Consider the following 16,384-nt stretch of genomic DNA (forward strand, 5'->3'; position numbering starts at 1 on the left):
AAATCACTTTAGTTCTCAATATATGCAGGCAACTAAAACTAGAGGATGCCAATGAAAAAAGATAATCACACAGCCAGTCAAATTTTCATTGGACACTAGAGGAATAGTTCATAGTTTGAATTAAGGTCAGGATACTAAAATAACTTCACAGGCCATAACATTAGACTGAATCAAATAAAATTACTAGGGGTAAGTACAGCCTTACATTTAATGTTAAAACAACATCAATTTCATATGTTAAAAAATGTAATGGGTATGGTTAAGCTGCACATAGAAAAAGATGAAGGCATTTTAAGAGACTCAGTTCCATAGGAGTCAAAAGTATAAGATGACATTCCAAAACTAGAACTATAACGAGGCTGCTGCATTAGAAAGGCAAAATATTCACTGTTCTCCTGTAGAGACATGATATCCACAGTTCTCTGTTCTAGTACAGACCACATCTGGAATCTTGTCTAATTCAGAACGTTACAATTTAGAAAGGCTACTGATAAGATTTCCACAAGAGAGCAAACAGGATGGTCAAGTACCCAAATTAGATTTGTTCTATTTTTCCCCAAAAGGCAGACCTAGGAGCAATGGGTAAAAAGTGAAGACGAAGATTTAGTACTAAAATAAGAAAAACATTTGGGCTACCTTGGGAAGCAATGAGTTTCTCTTTTACTGGAGTCATACTTCAAGCACAGTAGATGATCACTTGTTGAGTATTTTTTAGAGGAAATTCTTGTTCATGTACGATGACATATATCTTAACTAAGAGATTTAGATAAATCTGACTTTTTAGAAAAAACTGTTGACCCAAGGATGTGATAGTAGAATCCAAATTCTAGAAAAGGAATCTAAAAATAAGTAGACAAGAACAAGTATGAATGCAGTTAAAAAAAAATTAAGGTCATTTATCAGATTAATGAAAACCAAAGACTCTTATTCTAAATGTACAAAAACCATGGTGCACCTAAATCCTCACTTGAAATAATACCATTTGTATTTCTCATTGCCAAATTTCAAGATCAACATAAAATGGAAAACATAAAGAGCTTCCTCCAACTGTGGAGGTTGGGGTCAATAGTTGTAGAACACTGAATATCATTTTTAAAAAATGTATTGACTGGGTTTATTGAATTTTTTTTCTTATTTTTCCTCTGTTGAAGAAAATTCTTTGTTATAAGGGATGGCTCTCAAGGCAATATAGGGGCAATCAGAAGTAATGTTTCTTCAATGTTGTAAAGAAATAAAATTATCAACTGGGACAAACTTTTATGAGTTTTGTACACTAACTGAAACACTAAAATACCTTATAAGGGCATAAACAATGTAAAAATATATCAATAAGAACTTTAAATATATATATATATATGAAAAAGACTCAGAGAAGGGCAACGGTGAGTATTCTATATTAGATACCAAAAGCTTAGGCCCCACCCTCAAATTTCCAAAGATAAAGGGTAGGGGAAGGACAGTACAAAGAAATGGTATCTATACATATAAAAACAACAATGCTATGTTCACCAAAATTTGAAACATTAGAAGCTATTACTCAGGAAAGAGTGTAAGTAACAAACACTGAAGATCCATTAACCCCAGAAGGGGTATAAGTCAAAATATAAACAGGTTCATAAAGGCTAATTGATAGAGACAACAAATTAAGTCAAAGTAGGATTAGGAGCAGAAGAGCACACTGCTACCTTCTGACCTCAAAGCAAATACTGAGAAATTCATTCAAAAGTGGAAAAAGAAATCAAACTTCAAGTATAAAGCATGCCCCCTTAACCGAAACATATGCTAAGCATTCAATGACACCCACACATACCCACAAAAGACAGTCTTTACACAAAAAAAGCCATAAACAATTTGCTGGATTGTTAAATGTTGAGCTTTAATAATAATAATAATAATAAATATGCCATCTTCAGCAATAAGATGAACCAAATCAGTCCTAATGGAGCAGTAATGAACTGAACCAGCTACACCCAGCAAAAGAACTCAGAGATGACTAAGAACCATTACATCGAATTCCCAATCCCTCTATTTTTGCCCCCCTGAATTTTTGATTTCCTTCACAGGCTACTTGTACAATATTTCAGAGTCTGATTCTTTTTATACAGCAAAATAATGGTTTGGACATGTATACTTATTTCGTATTTAATGTATAATCTAATATATTTAACATGTATTGATCATCCTGCCATCTAGGGGAGAGAGTGGGGAAAAATTGAAACAAAAGACTTGGCAATTGTCAATGCTGTAAAATTACCCATGCATATAACTTGTAAATAAAAAACTATTAAAAATAATAATAATAAATAAAGTCACAGAAATTTGTGCTGTAAGAATATCAATCTACATTTGGCAGAGCTGCACAATGATCCATTAAAATTAGTTTCCTAGGAATCTCAGTCCTTGCCCTTAAAAAAGAACTCTTATCAAATCATATCAATACCCAGTTTCTGAAAGCTAGGCTTACCACATTCAATCTGTTATGGTAGCACCTAACACATAAAGTGCTTTGTTAGGTGGTGGAAATATGACAAATTAGAAAACAGAACCTGCCTTCAGTGAGCTTATTTCAATAGTGGGGAAGAAAAGGAGAACCCCAACCCCTCCCCCCCAAAAAGTGTAAATACAAAACAAGCACATTTGGGAGAGGAAGAGAAAGGCAGGGAAAAGGAGAAAGGGGATAGAAGGAGAGTAAGTAATGGAGGAAAAAGGAAACAGGGGAAATCGAGAGAAAGGAGAGAAGTGAAGTTTAAATGAGGGGGAGAAAAAGGAAAACAGGGAGACAATGTGACAGAGAGAAAGGAAAGAAAGATGGACAGAACAAGAGAAGAAGGGAGGAAAGGGAGAGAGGAAAAAGGGAAAGAGAACACTTTTCCCCAAACCCACAAAACACTAGAAGGAAATTATGTAAGGCTTGGCTTCCCGGAGATGATACCTGAATTAAACACAGAAGAAAATCAAGGATTCTAAAAAGTGAATGAGATTAGTGCATACATTCCCAGGCACAGAAGCAGAAAATGTCCTGCTGAGTATAGTGACTACAAAAAGATTGTAGTTGGAAAGTAATACCAGTACATAAGTGACCCTAGAATCATTTCAGCCTAGCACAGATTCCCCAGAGATCTGGCCTTGACCTCAGCTGAAAGTAGACCCTTACACAACACATCATCTGAAACAGAACCAGTCCAAATACACTCACTGAGGCAGTTAAGTAGAGCAGTTTCTCATATCCCTCTAAGGGATGTTGCTGACCAGGGGCACTCAACAGTATATGATTACATATTTAGATCATAGAAAAATTACAGTACATTTCTATACCTACCAACAATCAGATATATCAAGGAGATGAAGCAGAAAAGACCATTCATGAATATTCATATTTAAAAGATACTTAAGGGATGATCTAAAAAGACAAGACTAAAGAAGGACACATTTAAAATAACTGGTTAATAGCTGACAAAAAGTTTTTATTTTGATACCCACAGCTCAATCAACAATTCTCAAAGGAAGGCTTTTAAGAAGTTTAACATTACCATTAAGTAAAAAAGCAAATTTAGGAAGAAGCAATTCATTAATGAAAGCTTAAAAATCAAGTTCAACTTGCTCTGACTAGCTCTATGTAAAACAAGTAGCTAATTTCTACTAAATCACAAATACTACAAACCTCCAACAAGACAACTACTACAAAAAAATCAGGACTTACTTTCTTGTCTGAGAAGCTTATATTTACTGAAGACCTAGTAGCTTTCATTGGGTAAGAAAAGAATTTCAAGGGAGATTCCTGCCAAGAAAGAGATGTAAAATAACTCCCATTTTAGCAAAATTTTGAAGTTTTTATACTAGATTGAATAATGATCAAGATATGAGAAACTTCCACTCCAGAAGTATATAACGGATAGAGCACTGGCCCTGGACTCAGGAGGACCTGAGTTCAAAGTTGAGATCAGACACTTGCCACTTACTAGCTGTGTGAACCTAGGTAAGTTACTTAAGTCTGACTACCCACAAAAAAGAAATGTTACAAGAAGCCAGATGGAAGCTTGGAAACTTCTGGGAAAGGGTTTTAGCAAACTAAGACAGCCTGCAAGGCTCTGTGATCAGAGGCATCAAGAATAGAGGCATGGAGGGCTCCCCTGAAAAAAAACCTCTAGAGCCTAGACGTGCTGGAAGTGTGGAGGCAGAAATCAGGCCTGAGAAACTAAAGGACCCAAAGCTAAAAGTTAATTTAACACTAGAAGGAAGTGATGAGCCAGTGAATTGAGTGGGGCAGAGAGATGGGGTCCCAAAGCATGAAAGGAGCAGAGCCTGGCCCTGGCCCAAATCCCCCAAAACTGAAATTAAAGCTGAAAAGTTGAGAAAAATGAAAACATCCACCAGTATCAAAACTGGTGAGAGAATGAGAAAAAGCCATAGTAATTCCAAGCAGAAAGTTAAGAAAAATATGGACTTTTATAATTTATGTAGTATATAGTAATGTAAAGTAAAATGTATTATATAAAGTAATATGAAATAAAATGAAGAAATTAAAAAATGGAGAAAGGTTCTTGAAGAAGAACTGGAAGAATAGCTTAGAAGTGGTAAAAGGAACCTGAATAAACTGAAAAGGAATCAATCATGAGACTTCTAAGTATTACAATAAAAATCAAAAGGTTGGTAAGAAAAAAAAAAAAGCATCATTTATGCATAATTTGCTTCATGTAAATAACACTATACCATAATATATTTAAGCTTACGAATAATAAAAAGGTAAGATCAACACAAGATTCTATCTTCTACCTCTAACTTTTCTAAGTAGGGAAAAAAAGGCAAATTATGTCAAGGGGACAACTACCTAACATTTACTTTATAATGAGTATTGATGACTTAAGACCTAATTTCATTTTCTTTGCTACAAAATCAACTTTTTAAGCATATGAATTTACAAGTGTCTCAATATTCAAAACCATAGTAACATTTTTATTTTCTTCTGTTAACAACTGACACTGCGTTCACTTGTGGTACTAACATTCTAATGCAATGGAAATTTAAGTCATCAAACTGTAAAAATCACTTCTCTCTATATTAAATTTTCCCCAGGTGAATAAGTCAACAAAAACAAATGACTACACTACCCTTAGTTTCATCACCTATTAGAAGAACACACTGCCAATTAAATTCAGCAAATTTTCAAGGAGAAAAAATGAATTTTTTAAATATTGTTTCAGTTTTCAAGTACTGTATTTTTTCCTTTAAAAACCTTGATGTCATCTTTTCTTAAAACCAAATTTTTACTTTAATGTTTTAAGAAAAAATGGGAATTTGTGATTAAGAGTAATGAAAAAAAAATGCATTTTAAGACCCCTTTCATTTACTCCTTAACTATTAAACTATAACCTGATTTGATAGCAAGTTTAGATGTTATAGGAAAAAAGTGAAATGTAGTTATATTGGGGTTTTCATGTAATCTTTTCCAAGTCACAGGAAGAAACCTAGAATGGTAAGAAGGAATATTTATATGAAGTGAGACAAAGTAAAGTAAGGATAACCGGGAATATGAAATTTACAGTGGCAAATAGTATAAATGGAAAAAAAAAAAAAGAAAATAAAATCACAAATGAATCTGTAATTTTATTGACCAAACCTGGTCTCAAAGAAAATAAGATAGAATGCATCTACTTCCCTTTAAAGGGGTGGGGAAGTACAGGTATAGAAGAGAGAATATAATTTCACAAGTAAAGTAGGCGCCCCACAAGGAAACTTCTATCAATGTTAATTAAGTAATCCACATTTACAGAAGCCCCTGAAAGATTAAGTGACTGGGAAAAGCAGGGGAACTTGACCAGCCCTTCACACACAATCTATGTTACTTCCACACCGTCATAACCATAACTTGTAGGCCCAGGTCCCAGAGTTAGTGTCTATCCCATCAAGAAGATCAGGAAAGATTTCCTATTTAAAAGGTGTGTTGAAAAGAGTTAGACAACTTTAGAGACAAAACACAAAGCAGTCGGGAAGATTAAGAGCTGAATATACACACATGCCCATTTGGACACTCATTTCTAGGTATCATCTTGATTTGGTTTGTCTCTATCTGAATCCTTATTTTCCAGTATTGTTCCCAATCTTGGCTCCTTATTTTAGAGCATGACATAGAGCTATAAAAATGAAGAGCCAGAGCTGGAAGGGCATTTGAAGGTCATTTAGTCTAGCTTTCTCACTTTTAATGAGAAAGAAACTGAGGTCTGGAGGTGAAGTGACTTACCCATGGTCATAGACAGCGACACTTGAACCCAAGTTCCTAATTCCAAATCTAAATCCATTATTTTACACTTATACATAACTACTTTCCTTGAATCCCATCTCCTCCCTCTCCAATATAGTAACCCAAATGATACACCAGAATAAAGGCCTATATGGACAACTCTGCTGATTACATAACTTCCATGGTTTCCCATTACTTCTAGGAGAAACAAGTTGCTCTCCTTGGCATTTATTTAAAAACCAGACACAATCTGGCTTCCAACTTGGCAATTCAACATTCCATTTCCCATTCACACGCTGTCCCAAGTGCCCCATAGAGCTCCTAGTTCCCTTCAAAGTTTAGCTCTCATGTCTTTTTTCAAGGGGCTTTTCAGATTCTTCCAGTTGTCTTCTTACCTCCCAGTCAATCTTATTTGTATATTTGCATTTTTTATTTAGTCCACAAGAATTTAAGAGTTTACCATGTACTAGGCACCAGAAAGACAAAAATATCATCCAGGCCCTCAAAGAACTGACACTGCCAGGAGCCAAATAACACGCATATATAATAGAAGAGATACATGCAATGTTTATAGAGGGTAATTTCAGAGAGAAGACATTGGGAGAAAGGGAAGGACCTGACTGAAGTCTTAAAGGAAGTAGAGAAGTATTGAAGAGTAGAATATTGGGGAAAGGGGAGAAGAGAAAAAAAGTAGTTGTGAAGTATCTATGTGTGAAGAACAGAAAGTAGGTTGGTGTATTTAAACCAGAAAGCTAACTGAAAGGGAATAAAGTAGAAGAAGCCTGAAAAGTTAGGAAAAGCTCAGGTGACCCATTTTACATTTGATTCTGAAAGTAATATTAAGTCACTGGAGTTTACTGAGTTGTGGATGAAAGGTGGATAAGATGGGTCAGATTTGCACTTTAAGGTAGGTAAGTGACTTTGGCATCGGAATGGAAGGTAAGAGGGAATGGCATTAATGGGGTGATCCTTGAGGTAGAAAGACCAACTAGCAGACCATGGCAACATTTCAGGCAGGAGGTGGTAAGAACCTGTATCAGGAAAGCAGTTGTAAGAGTGATAGAGTAAGCAGAGAAACAAGGGAAAGATATGGGAGAGATGCTGTGAAGGGAGAAACCACATGCTGAGTGTCTAGCATACAACTGATATTAATAAAAGCTTGTGGACCGATTACATCTTTACCAATTTGTAAATTAACCTTTGTTTTATTTCATACAGTAAAGCCATCCTTTAAACCATCCTTTTTTAGCAATGATCTAACTATTATTGTATACTGAATCAAGTTGGAGGTCAAACAAGTTGTTTTTCAGTTGTGCTCTTTGTGCCCTCAATTGAGGTTTTCTTGGCAAAGATAACTGAAGTAGCTTACCAATTCCTTCTTTAGCTCATCTTTGTCATCTTAAGAAATGAAAAAACTAAGGCAAATAGGATGAAGTGACTTGTCCAGGGTCACACATCTATTAAATGTCTGAGGATAGATTTGAAACGCAGGGAAATGAGTTTTCCTCACCATAGCCCTAGGACTCTATCTACTACCCCACTTTGATACTCCTAATAATGATCAGTTTTATCAATTCCATATTCAACAGTGGCTCAAATATAAAGCTATTTTTATAAATAACTGAAAAGAGGACACTTAAATGTGTATTTAAAAGCTTATAAAAATGAATTTGTACACAGTGACAATGTTATATCTTATAACCCCAGGTTTTGACTAAGAGGAAGGAGGTAAATTTTTTCAAGACTAAGAGGTTATCACAATTATTCAAAGTCTAGCTTTCTTGCAGAGTTGTCTTTGTTTATAATGTGTAGCTATTGTAGTCACTGTGTATATTATTCTTTGGGCTTATGGCTTTGTCTTTAAGGTTTATGTCACTGTGAGGTAGTTCATATGGAGAATCTCACATTCCTTTGAGTTTCTCATATTTAATCATTAATTATTACACAATAATCTACTGTATTCATATGCTCAATGAATGGCTATTCCCCTCTTAACCCTTTTGCCAGTCACTGCAGAAGCAGAATTGATTTTAAAAATCAATTACAAGAATAACAGGAGTTAAAGCAAAACCATTCAATGAACCTCTACAAATTTAGCTAGTGTATGTAATTAAGGCAAAGTCTCTCACTAGGTTCATATTCAAAGTCTTTCTAGCTTGACAGAATCTATCCAAGCACATACTACAGTTTTACAGGCCAGAATTCTGTGTCAATTCCATGTCACAAAAGAGTTTCTTAGATGACCTTTTGTGGAAGTACGTTAAGTAGTAAATATTAATACCATAATGCATAGCACATAACAGTTATACATTATTATACAGAATTCCAATTTAACAGTATAATGAAAAGAATTCTAGCAGAATAGACATAGTGCTCAATTTGTAATCAGGAAAATCTGGGTTCTGTCTTTGAAACTGACCAAATAATTAACCGCAGGAAAGTCACTTACTTATCAATGTCCTAGTAATGCCCTAAGATTATTTTAGATTTAATTTTTCAATTAAAATAAATTTTCTTTCCTTCCTACCTTTTCCCCTTGACTGAAAAAAAAAAAAAGTGTACCAAAAACAAACATGCACTTTCAAGAAAAACAAATGCACGCACTGAACATGTCCAACAACAAATACGTGTGTTATTCTGCACCCTTAGTCCATCATACAGCCATTCCCCAAATGATAGGGACTCTCATAGTTTCCAGTACTTTGTTACCATAAAAGGAACTGATAAAAATCTCTTAGGCACGTAGAAGTCCATTTCTTCTTTCTTTGATCTCTTTTGGTGATAGGCTTTGTTGTGGTATTGTTGGATAAAAATTTAGTTGAGTTTAGTAATTTGGGGGGCATAGGTCCAAATTGCTTTCCAGAACAGAGAGGCCAATTCCTAGCTCCACTTACAGTACATTTTTCTGAAGCCTCTCTATTGTGTGCCACTTTCTTTTTTTGGTCAACTTTGCCAATCTGATGGGTCAAAGGCAGAACCTCAAGAGTGGCTTTAAATACTCTAAGCCCATTGCAGAAGTAAATATTGTACTCTGTACTCAGGAAGTACAGGGAGATGGAATCTCTTACATCAAAGAAATCACAGGTCAAAATTTCCCTCTTATCCTATGACAATCCCTAAATATATATGAGGTGGTAAGTCAGTCTGAATTATAGATTGTTTTTAAAATAAATCATAGGCTCCTAAAATTTTTAAAAGCTGAAGATAACCTTAGAGTTTATTTAGACCAATTGGAGTCAGAAAGCTATCTAGCTAGAAAAGATATATAACATAAATCTCAGCCCAGCAGGAATGCTCAAAATCCCAAATTAATGGGTCTAAGTTAAAAAGAAGGATTACTATGTAAGATATTTGTTTAACAAAGGTAATTAGTATGGTATGCTATAGCTAAATCTAGATTATTAATAAGTAGGAAATGGACACCTTGTTTTAACTACTACTTGATTAGCCCAAGTAAAGAAAAGACAAAAGATGAAATTGATTCTTGCTCCCCCCCCCCCAATATAGAACCAAAGGATTTCAAACTGCTGTTTTTCAATTTCTGAACTATTATTTAGAATTAAAAAATTTCCTCTCTGTTAGTACCCTGTAGTAATGGTAGTATGCTATATCCTAATACCTATTTGATATAAATAAATCTGTATCAGAGCTAGTAAATATATTACAGCTTAAGAAACAAGGCAGTTTAAATTAAATTAAATGCAGGTAACATTCACTATCTATAGTATGTAAATACTATATTATACTATACTACTTCTGGTATAGAAATTTCCCTGAATTGTCTTGAAAATGGACTATAACATTAAAATAAATCATAAATTAACTTTCTCACTTTATTCAGTTTTCACAAAACACTCCTTTAATGCTTGTGCATGTTGATTATCTCCAATTTATCCTGCATATCTTACTGTGAACAGTCTTTTCATGTTGACTTCTTCATTAAATTGTGAGCTCTAGGAAGGCAAGAATTAGTCTTCTCGTTAGACACAATAGGTGCTTAATAAATGCTGACTCCACTTGGGCAAATGACTCTCAGAGCTCTATATCCTCAACTAATTACTTTCCACAGTTCTAGTTCCATCACCAATTGAACATTTCCTACTGACTGTCATATAGCAAATTCCCTGCTTCTCACAAATGTGCAGCCTGAACCGAATCAAAATGTAAATGAGAAATGTTTAAGTGAAAATACAATAAAACATAGACTTTTTTTTTTTTCCATGTCAACATGCAGCCTGCAGGGGTTTGTTTTCTGTCTAGATTTGAAACTACTGCTGCAGGCATATCAAAACCAACAAATCCAAAGCAGAATTCATTATTTTCCCCTTAAAACTTTACTATTCTATCTAACTTCTCTCCTTTTGAGGATAACATCTTTCTTTCGGTTACTTACGAGTTGCAACCCTGAAAACATACTTGGTTCTTCAATTTTCCTCATTTCTTATATTCAATTAACTCAAATCCTATCAATTCTCCACAGAATCTCTTGCAACTGTATTTTTTTCCACACTCACAATCACCATCCTTGTCCAAGTCCTTATAACCTGAAATGAATACATGCTGCAAAACCTTCCTAATATTAGGGCCTCATTTTACCTAGCTTTTCAATTTTACCTGCATACATCTGTCAGGTTCTAAGCCACAGGACTCAATGATACATATTATTCTGCTTAAAAAATCCCAATGACCCCCTATTGCCTATAGAATAAAATTCCTTTCTGGCATTTCAAGCCCTTCACAAGAGTTGGGCCATGCCATCCTCTGTACTCAGTTTTCCCCCCCATGCCTAGAACACACTTAGTTCTCACCCAACTTCTCAAGAATTTTTGGTTCCCTTCAAAACTCAGCTCAAATGCTACCTCCTGAGACCTCTCCTGTAACCCCATCCACTCCAATTATTTAATGCATACATATCTTTACTTATCTTCATCCTCCCCTCAATTTATCCCTCAAAAATGTAAAGTTTCTTAAGGGAGTTTTATCATTTGTCACTTCCCCATCTCCTTCCTCTTCTCCACCAAAAAAAAATAACTGGTCCTTCTAACAAAAAATTAATGGACAACCTAATCTGGTAGTATAGGAGCATTTTGCACTGGTGTGACCTCCCGCATCTTTACCAAGTAAGGGATATATTTCCTCTGAAATTAATATTAATGCATTTAACCTCAATTCAACTGCCAATTAATGCTGTTTTCCTTCATATTACTGTAGTCACTGTATATCGTTATCTTGGCCTGTTCTCTTTATTCTGCAATTAGTTTATAGAACTTCTCCCACACTATAATAAAGAATTATGATGATCATTTTGTTACACATGGAATCTATCTCTGCCCTTTTGTGGGAACATGCCCAGGGGTAGAATTGCAGGGTCAAAAGATAAGAACTTTTCCCTATAATTTCAAATGATTTTTCCTGAATTGTGCTAATATACATACATACCAACAGAGCATTAACCTGTTTCCCCACAAACCTTCAAATACTACTTCTGTCATTTATTATTTTTGCAATTTGACACTATCTTTTAATGTCCAGCTCAAACATAGTCCTCTCCAAGACATTTTTCGTAAGTCCCAATGATAGCCTTTTCTACCCTGAACTTTGCAAATCACTTTCTTATGATATCCCTATAATAAACCAACTTCACTAAGTGTTAGGACCTTAAACTCTATGTAGAGTAGGGCTCAATGTTTATTTGATCCATTTATTACAGAACTGACCACAATCAATGTTCAGCAAATGTTCGATTTATCTAAAACCTCTACTTCACTAAACCACATAACTTAGGGTATAGCCCATAGCAGGTATTTAATAAAAACTAATTGAACTGAATTCACTGTTGAAAATAAGGACAACTGAACAAATGTGAAAAATGCACAGTAAGATCATATTAAGACAATTCCATTTTGGGGGCAGCTAGATGGTGCAATGGATAGAGTGCTGGCCCTGAAATCAAGAGGACCTGAGTTCAAATCTGACCTCAGACACTTAATACTTCCTAGCTGTGTGACCCCAAGTAAGTCACTTAACCTCAAATGCCTCAGCAAAAAAGAAATAAAGAAAATCCCATTTTTGTAAAAATTTGATATAATTTCTTTCCCCATGTCCTTAGTCTTTATTGAAAACTATTTTAACTTAGGAGTTCAAGATCTTTTTTGAAATGTGTAGTCTACTTAAATAAGTCTACCCAAGTACAATGCCTTCATTTTAAAATCTAAAATAAGAATAATTATGTTCAATTGTACATTTAAAAGCAATTTTAAAAAGCTACTGATAGTTATTTTAGATATTTTTAATGAGACAAAAGATCGCTTTTCTAAAATCCACTAGACATTTTCCAGTTATTTAACTGCAGAGATTATAACACTAATCCATGCCCATTCTGTTTTGGATAACCACAATCAATAGTTATATCTTGCTTTTTCATTCATTCTTCCAAGGAGGAAACTAAATAATCAAAATATAATTTTCTAAAATCACTAGGCCAAAAACATGATACTCTGGCCAAGAAACTTCATAGATGCTCTATCAACCTTTCAACTCAATCTTCCTAGTTAGGGTGTATCCACAATCCTATGAGAACTGTACAATAAACCTTTTCAACTTGGCAGGACCCACCCAAGCTTGAGTTTGGTTGGCATAGCCTTTTAAAACCTCAGATTCACTTTGGGGTTTTAATAGAGATTCTTCTCTCTATCATATTTTAAATACCTATTAGATTTAAAATTTCTTAGGGCAAAAATTGATTTTATCATTGTATTCCCAACATATCTAACATGGCACCTTAGGGAATCAGGTTTCTTTATTACATTTTCTTTTCAGATAAATTGGTTTGGTGGAGGAGACATTTTGCAAAAACACCTCAAACTTTCATCTACTTGACACATACTGGGAACAAAATTTAAATGTGCAAAGGGCAAAAAAAGCTGGTCATTTTGTGTTTTAGTAGAAAGGCATAGGAAATACATAATTTCCATTCTTCCATAAACATTAAATCTGGCTAATGAGTTACACACTGATAAATGCAGAGGGATAGTACAACAAAAATGAAACCATTCCTGCTCTAAGAGGAGTTTATATGTTATAAAAAGAGGAAGTGGCTACAAAGAAAAGTAAAATTCAAGGTAAAATGATGAGGAACATTAACCAACTAACAAACAATGAGATTCATATTAAGTATTCAGAGGCAATAGTGACCAGAGGAATTCGAAAGCAGATGAAGATGCAGAGAAGTAGATGTTAGAATGTTCTCTAGGCTAGAGGAAAGAAGTAAAGGGAATTTGTTAGAAGGCAGAGAAACAAGAGATAAGACTCCAAGAGAGTTCAGGAAGCAACTTAACAGGGAAGGAGTAGTCTAGATTTACAAGAAGGGGAGAGTAAGGTGAAGTCAAAAGAAACGGGAAAGGCAAGTTGAAACCAAATTAGAAAAGGCTTTAAATTGCAGATGAAGAGTTTGCATTTCACCCTAGAAATAATAAGGAATCACTTAAAATTTATGACCAAGGGAGTGACAGGGTCAGACATGTAACATAGGAAGACTATTTGGCAGTAGTGTAGAAAAGAACTTGTTAGAAGGCCCAGATGGGGCATGAAGGTCTGAGTTAAGGCTGCTACAGAAGTAAAGATAGAGGAATCAGGCAAGACAAATGGATTTTCCTAGATTCTAGAACCACACAAACAGGATTTTCTGTAGTTAAGAGCCTAGATGATGGTACCCTAAACAGAAACAGGTTAAGTTTGGAGGTGGATCAGGGTAAATAACAGTAACTTTCATTTATAGAGCGCTTTTAAGGTTTGCAAAGTGCTTTAAAGTCTTATTTCATTCTATCCTCACAACAAACCTGGAAGACAATACTATTACTGTCCCCATTTTACAGATGAGGAACTTGGGTCTTCCTGATTCCAGATCCAATGTTCTATCCACAGCACTTCAACCTCACTGCCCTTTTTCAGCAGGGACTGGCTTTTCTGCCTTTCTTTTTTCACTATCGGCACTTAGAAGGTTCTTAATAATGCTAGCAAGCTGAATGAATGAAGAGGATGATTTTGGGGCATGTTGAATTTGAGATGCCAATGGACATACAGCGATGGCAGTATCTAACAAGCAGCTGACAATGCATGATGGGAATTCTGTAGAATAGAGTAGGGGTCTTTAAACTTTTTAAATAGGGAGTCAGTTCACTGTCCCTCAGACTGTTGGAGGGCCGGACTATCATAAAAACAAAAACTTTGTTTTGTGGGCCTTGAAATAAAGAAACTTCATAGCCCTGGGTGAAAGGGATAATCGTCTCAGCTGCCGCATCTGGCCCGTGGGCCGTAGTTTGAGGACCCCTGGACTAGAGTTTTACAAGTTATCTATAATGCAATGAAGATGAGATCAAGAGGGAGGATCTATAAAGAAGGAAACAAGTTATCTTTTATTTAGTCACTAGACATACAGGAAGATGGTGACTTGTACATTTTTCTTTCTGATGGCTCTAGTTCAGGAAAAGGAGACAAGACTTTTCCTGCCTTGCCTATAACCTCCATGGGGGATAGCACTTTTAACACTTTTCCCTCCCCTCATATTTTTTCTCTAAAAACAAAGAGTTTTGTAATCTCTGAAACACTACAATGTAAATAAATGCAAGACAAAGTTTGTTACTTACTGCAACTTTATGCATACCCTTTCAAAATCAAATTAACTAGCATTATAAGATTTATAAGATGTAAAGTACACTTTTCAAATATTTCAGTCTTCTCTAAGCTGTCATCACGAGATGTGGAAGAGCTAAAAGATATTTAAACACTGAATTTGTGAGGATTTTAAAAAAAACCTCAAATCTCATTTTGCTTTTTGTGACTAAAGGCTACTTATACTGAAAAGTGTGAACTCATGGTAAAAAAAAAAATGCCCAACAACATTGTTATTTTTCTTTTTTGTTCAACAGCTGCTTAGAATACTAGATTATCAGAAAAAGCATTTATAACTTTTAGCTCTTTTTCCTTTAAAAATTACAAGATCCTTTCCCCTTTTGCTCTGATTTTTCTCTCCCAACATAATTCATAAAACAAAGTGTATTTTATTTAACATGTATAAGACTGCCTGCCATTTAGGGGAGAGGGTGGAGGGAAGGGAAAACTCAGAATAGAAGTGAGTGCAAGGGATAATGTTGTAAAAAAAAAATTACCCATGCATATGTACTATCAATAAAAAGTTATAATAAAAATAAAAATTAAAAAAACAAAGTGTATTAAAAATAAAAATTTTTAAATAAAAAACTACAAGATTCCAAGATTTCTATCATTACTAATCTCAAAGTCATCAAATGCAAAATTATTAAATTCATGTAAGCTCATAAGTCTCGCATGACAATGTATATACTATCAGTGATATTTTTACGACACTGAGATAAAAAGAAAAACTAGTGGTTAAAAGAACAGAAGAAAAATTATAGAAAGTTCAGGGCATACATATGAAATACTATCTCTTTAAAAGAAACAAAGTGGCATTCAAAGAATGAATTGGGATAAACAATAATTGTAGTATTTATGTTAACACTTTACAGTTACAAAATACTTTCAATTACATTTATTTTATTTATTCTTCCAAGAAACCCTGTGGCATAACTCTGGAAAGTATTAGAAAGGAGCTAAAAAGGGGTAAGAAAGATAAGACATCTTTGTTGAAATGTGCCACAACTTCTACTAGGGAATTATTTCACAAACTTCATTTTCTACCTGAAGAAATTGGAGCTCATGAAGATTTACATTTGGTTTATGGTCCCAGAGCTAAATCTCAACATAATAGAATTTTTCATCACAAAAAAGAATATTGATGTATTTGATAGCATAATTCTCTCAGTTTCAATTTTAGTTTTCAAGGACACAGATCATTTAAAAATAAGGTGAAAAAATTTAAAATGTTGAGGGAAATGTACACATTTTTTATGTGTGGCTTCGATTTTGTATCTATGGAGATTAAAGGACAACTCAAAAATCAAGTGTACTGGACAAGAATTGAAGTAGGTAAGTTTTTGGAACCTTTCCCAGTAAGATCTGGAGTGAAGCAAGGTTGCCCACTATCACCATTATTATTCAATATTGTATTAGAAACACTAGCCTCTGCAATAAGAGTCGAGAAAGAGATTAAAGGAATTAGAGTAGGCA

The 16,384-nt window shown here is 34.5% G+C and overlaps 1 protein-coding gene across 2 annotated transcripts in view; it reads right to left on the reverse strand.

Moving 5' to 3' along the window:
* Positions 1 to 16,384, reverse strand: part of CCNYL1 (cyclin Y like 1) — a 56,553-nt gene that overhangs the window by 34,719 nt on the left and 5,450 nt on the right. Inside the window, exon 1 of one of the 2 annotated variants that reach the window (XM_051983677.1) lies at positions 637 to 829. The exons of the other annotated variant lie outside the window; for it this stretch is intronic. Within the exon in view, the coding sequence (XP_051839637.1) occupies positions 637 to 673 (37 nt within the window). The 5' untranslated portion in view covers positions 674 to 829. Of the gene's footprint in view, positions 1 to 636; positions 830 to 16,384 lie in introns of those variants that run through there. 2 annotated transcript variants of the gene reach the window in all.

The sequence above is a fragment of the Antechinus flavipes genome, chromosome 3 (genome assembly GCF_016432865.1).
Source record: "Antechinus flavipes isolate AdamAnt ecotype Samford, QLD, Australia chromosome 3, AdamAnt_v2, whole genome shotgun sequence".
Taxonomy (NCBI): Eukaryota; Metazoa; Chordata; class Mammalia; order Dasyuromorphia; family Dasyuridae; genus Antechinus; species Antechinus flavipes.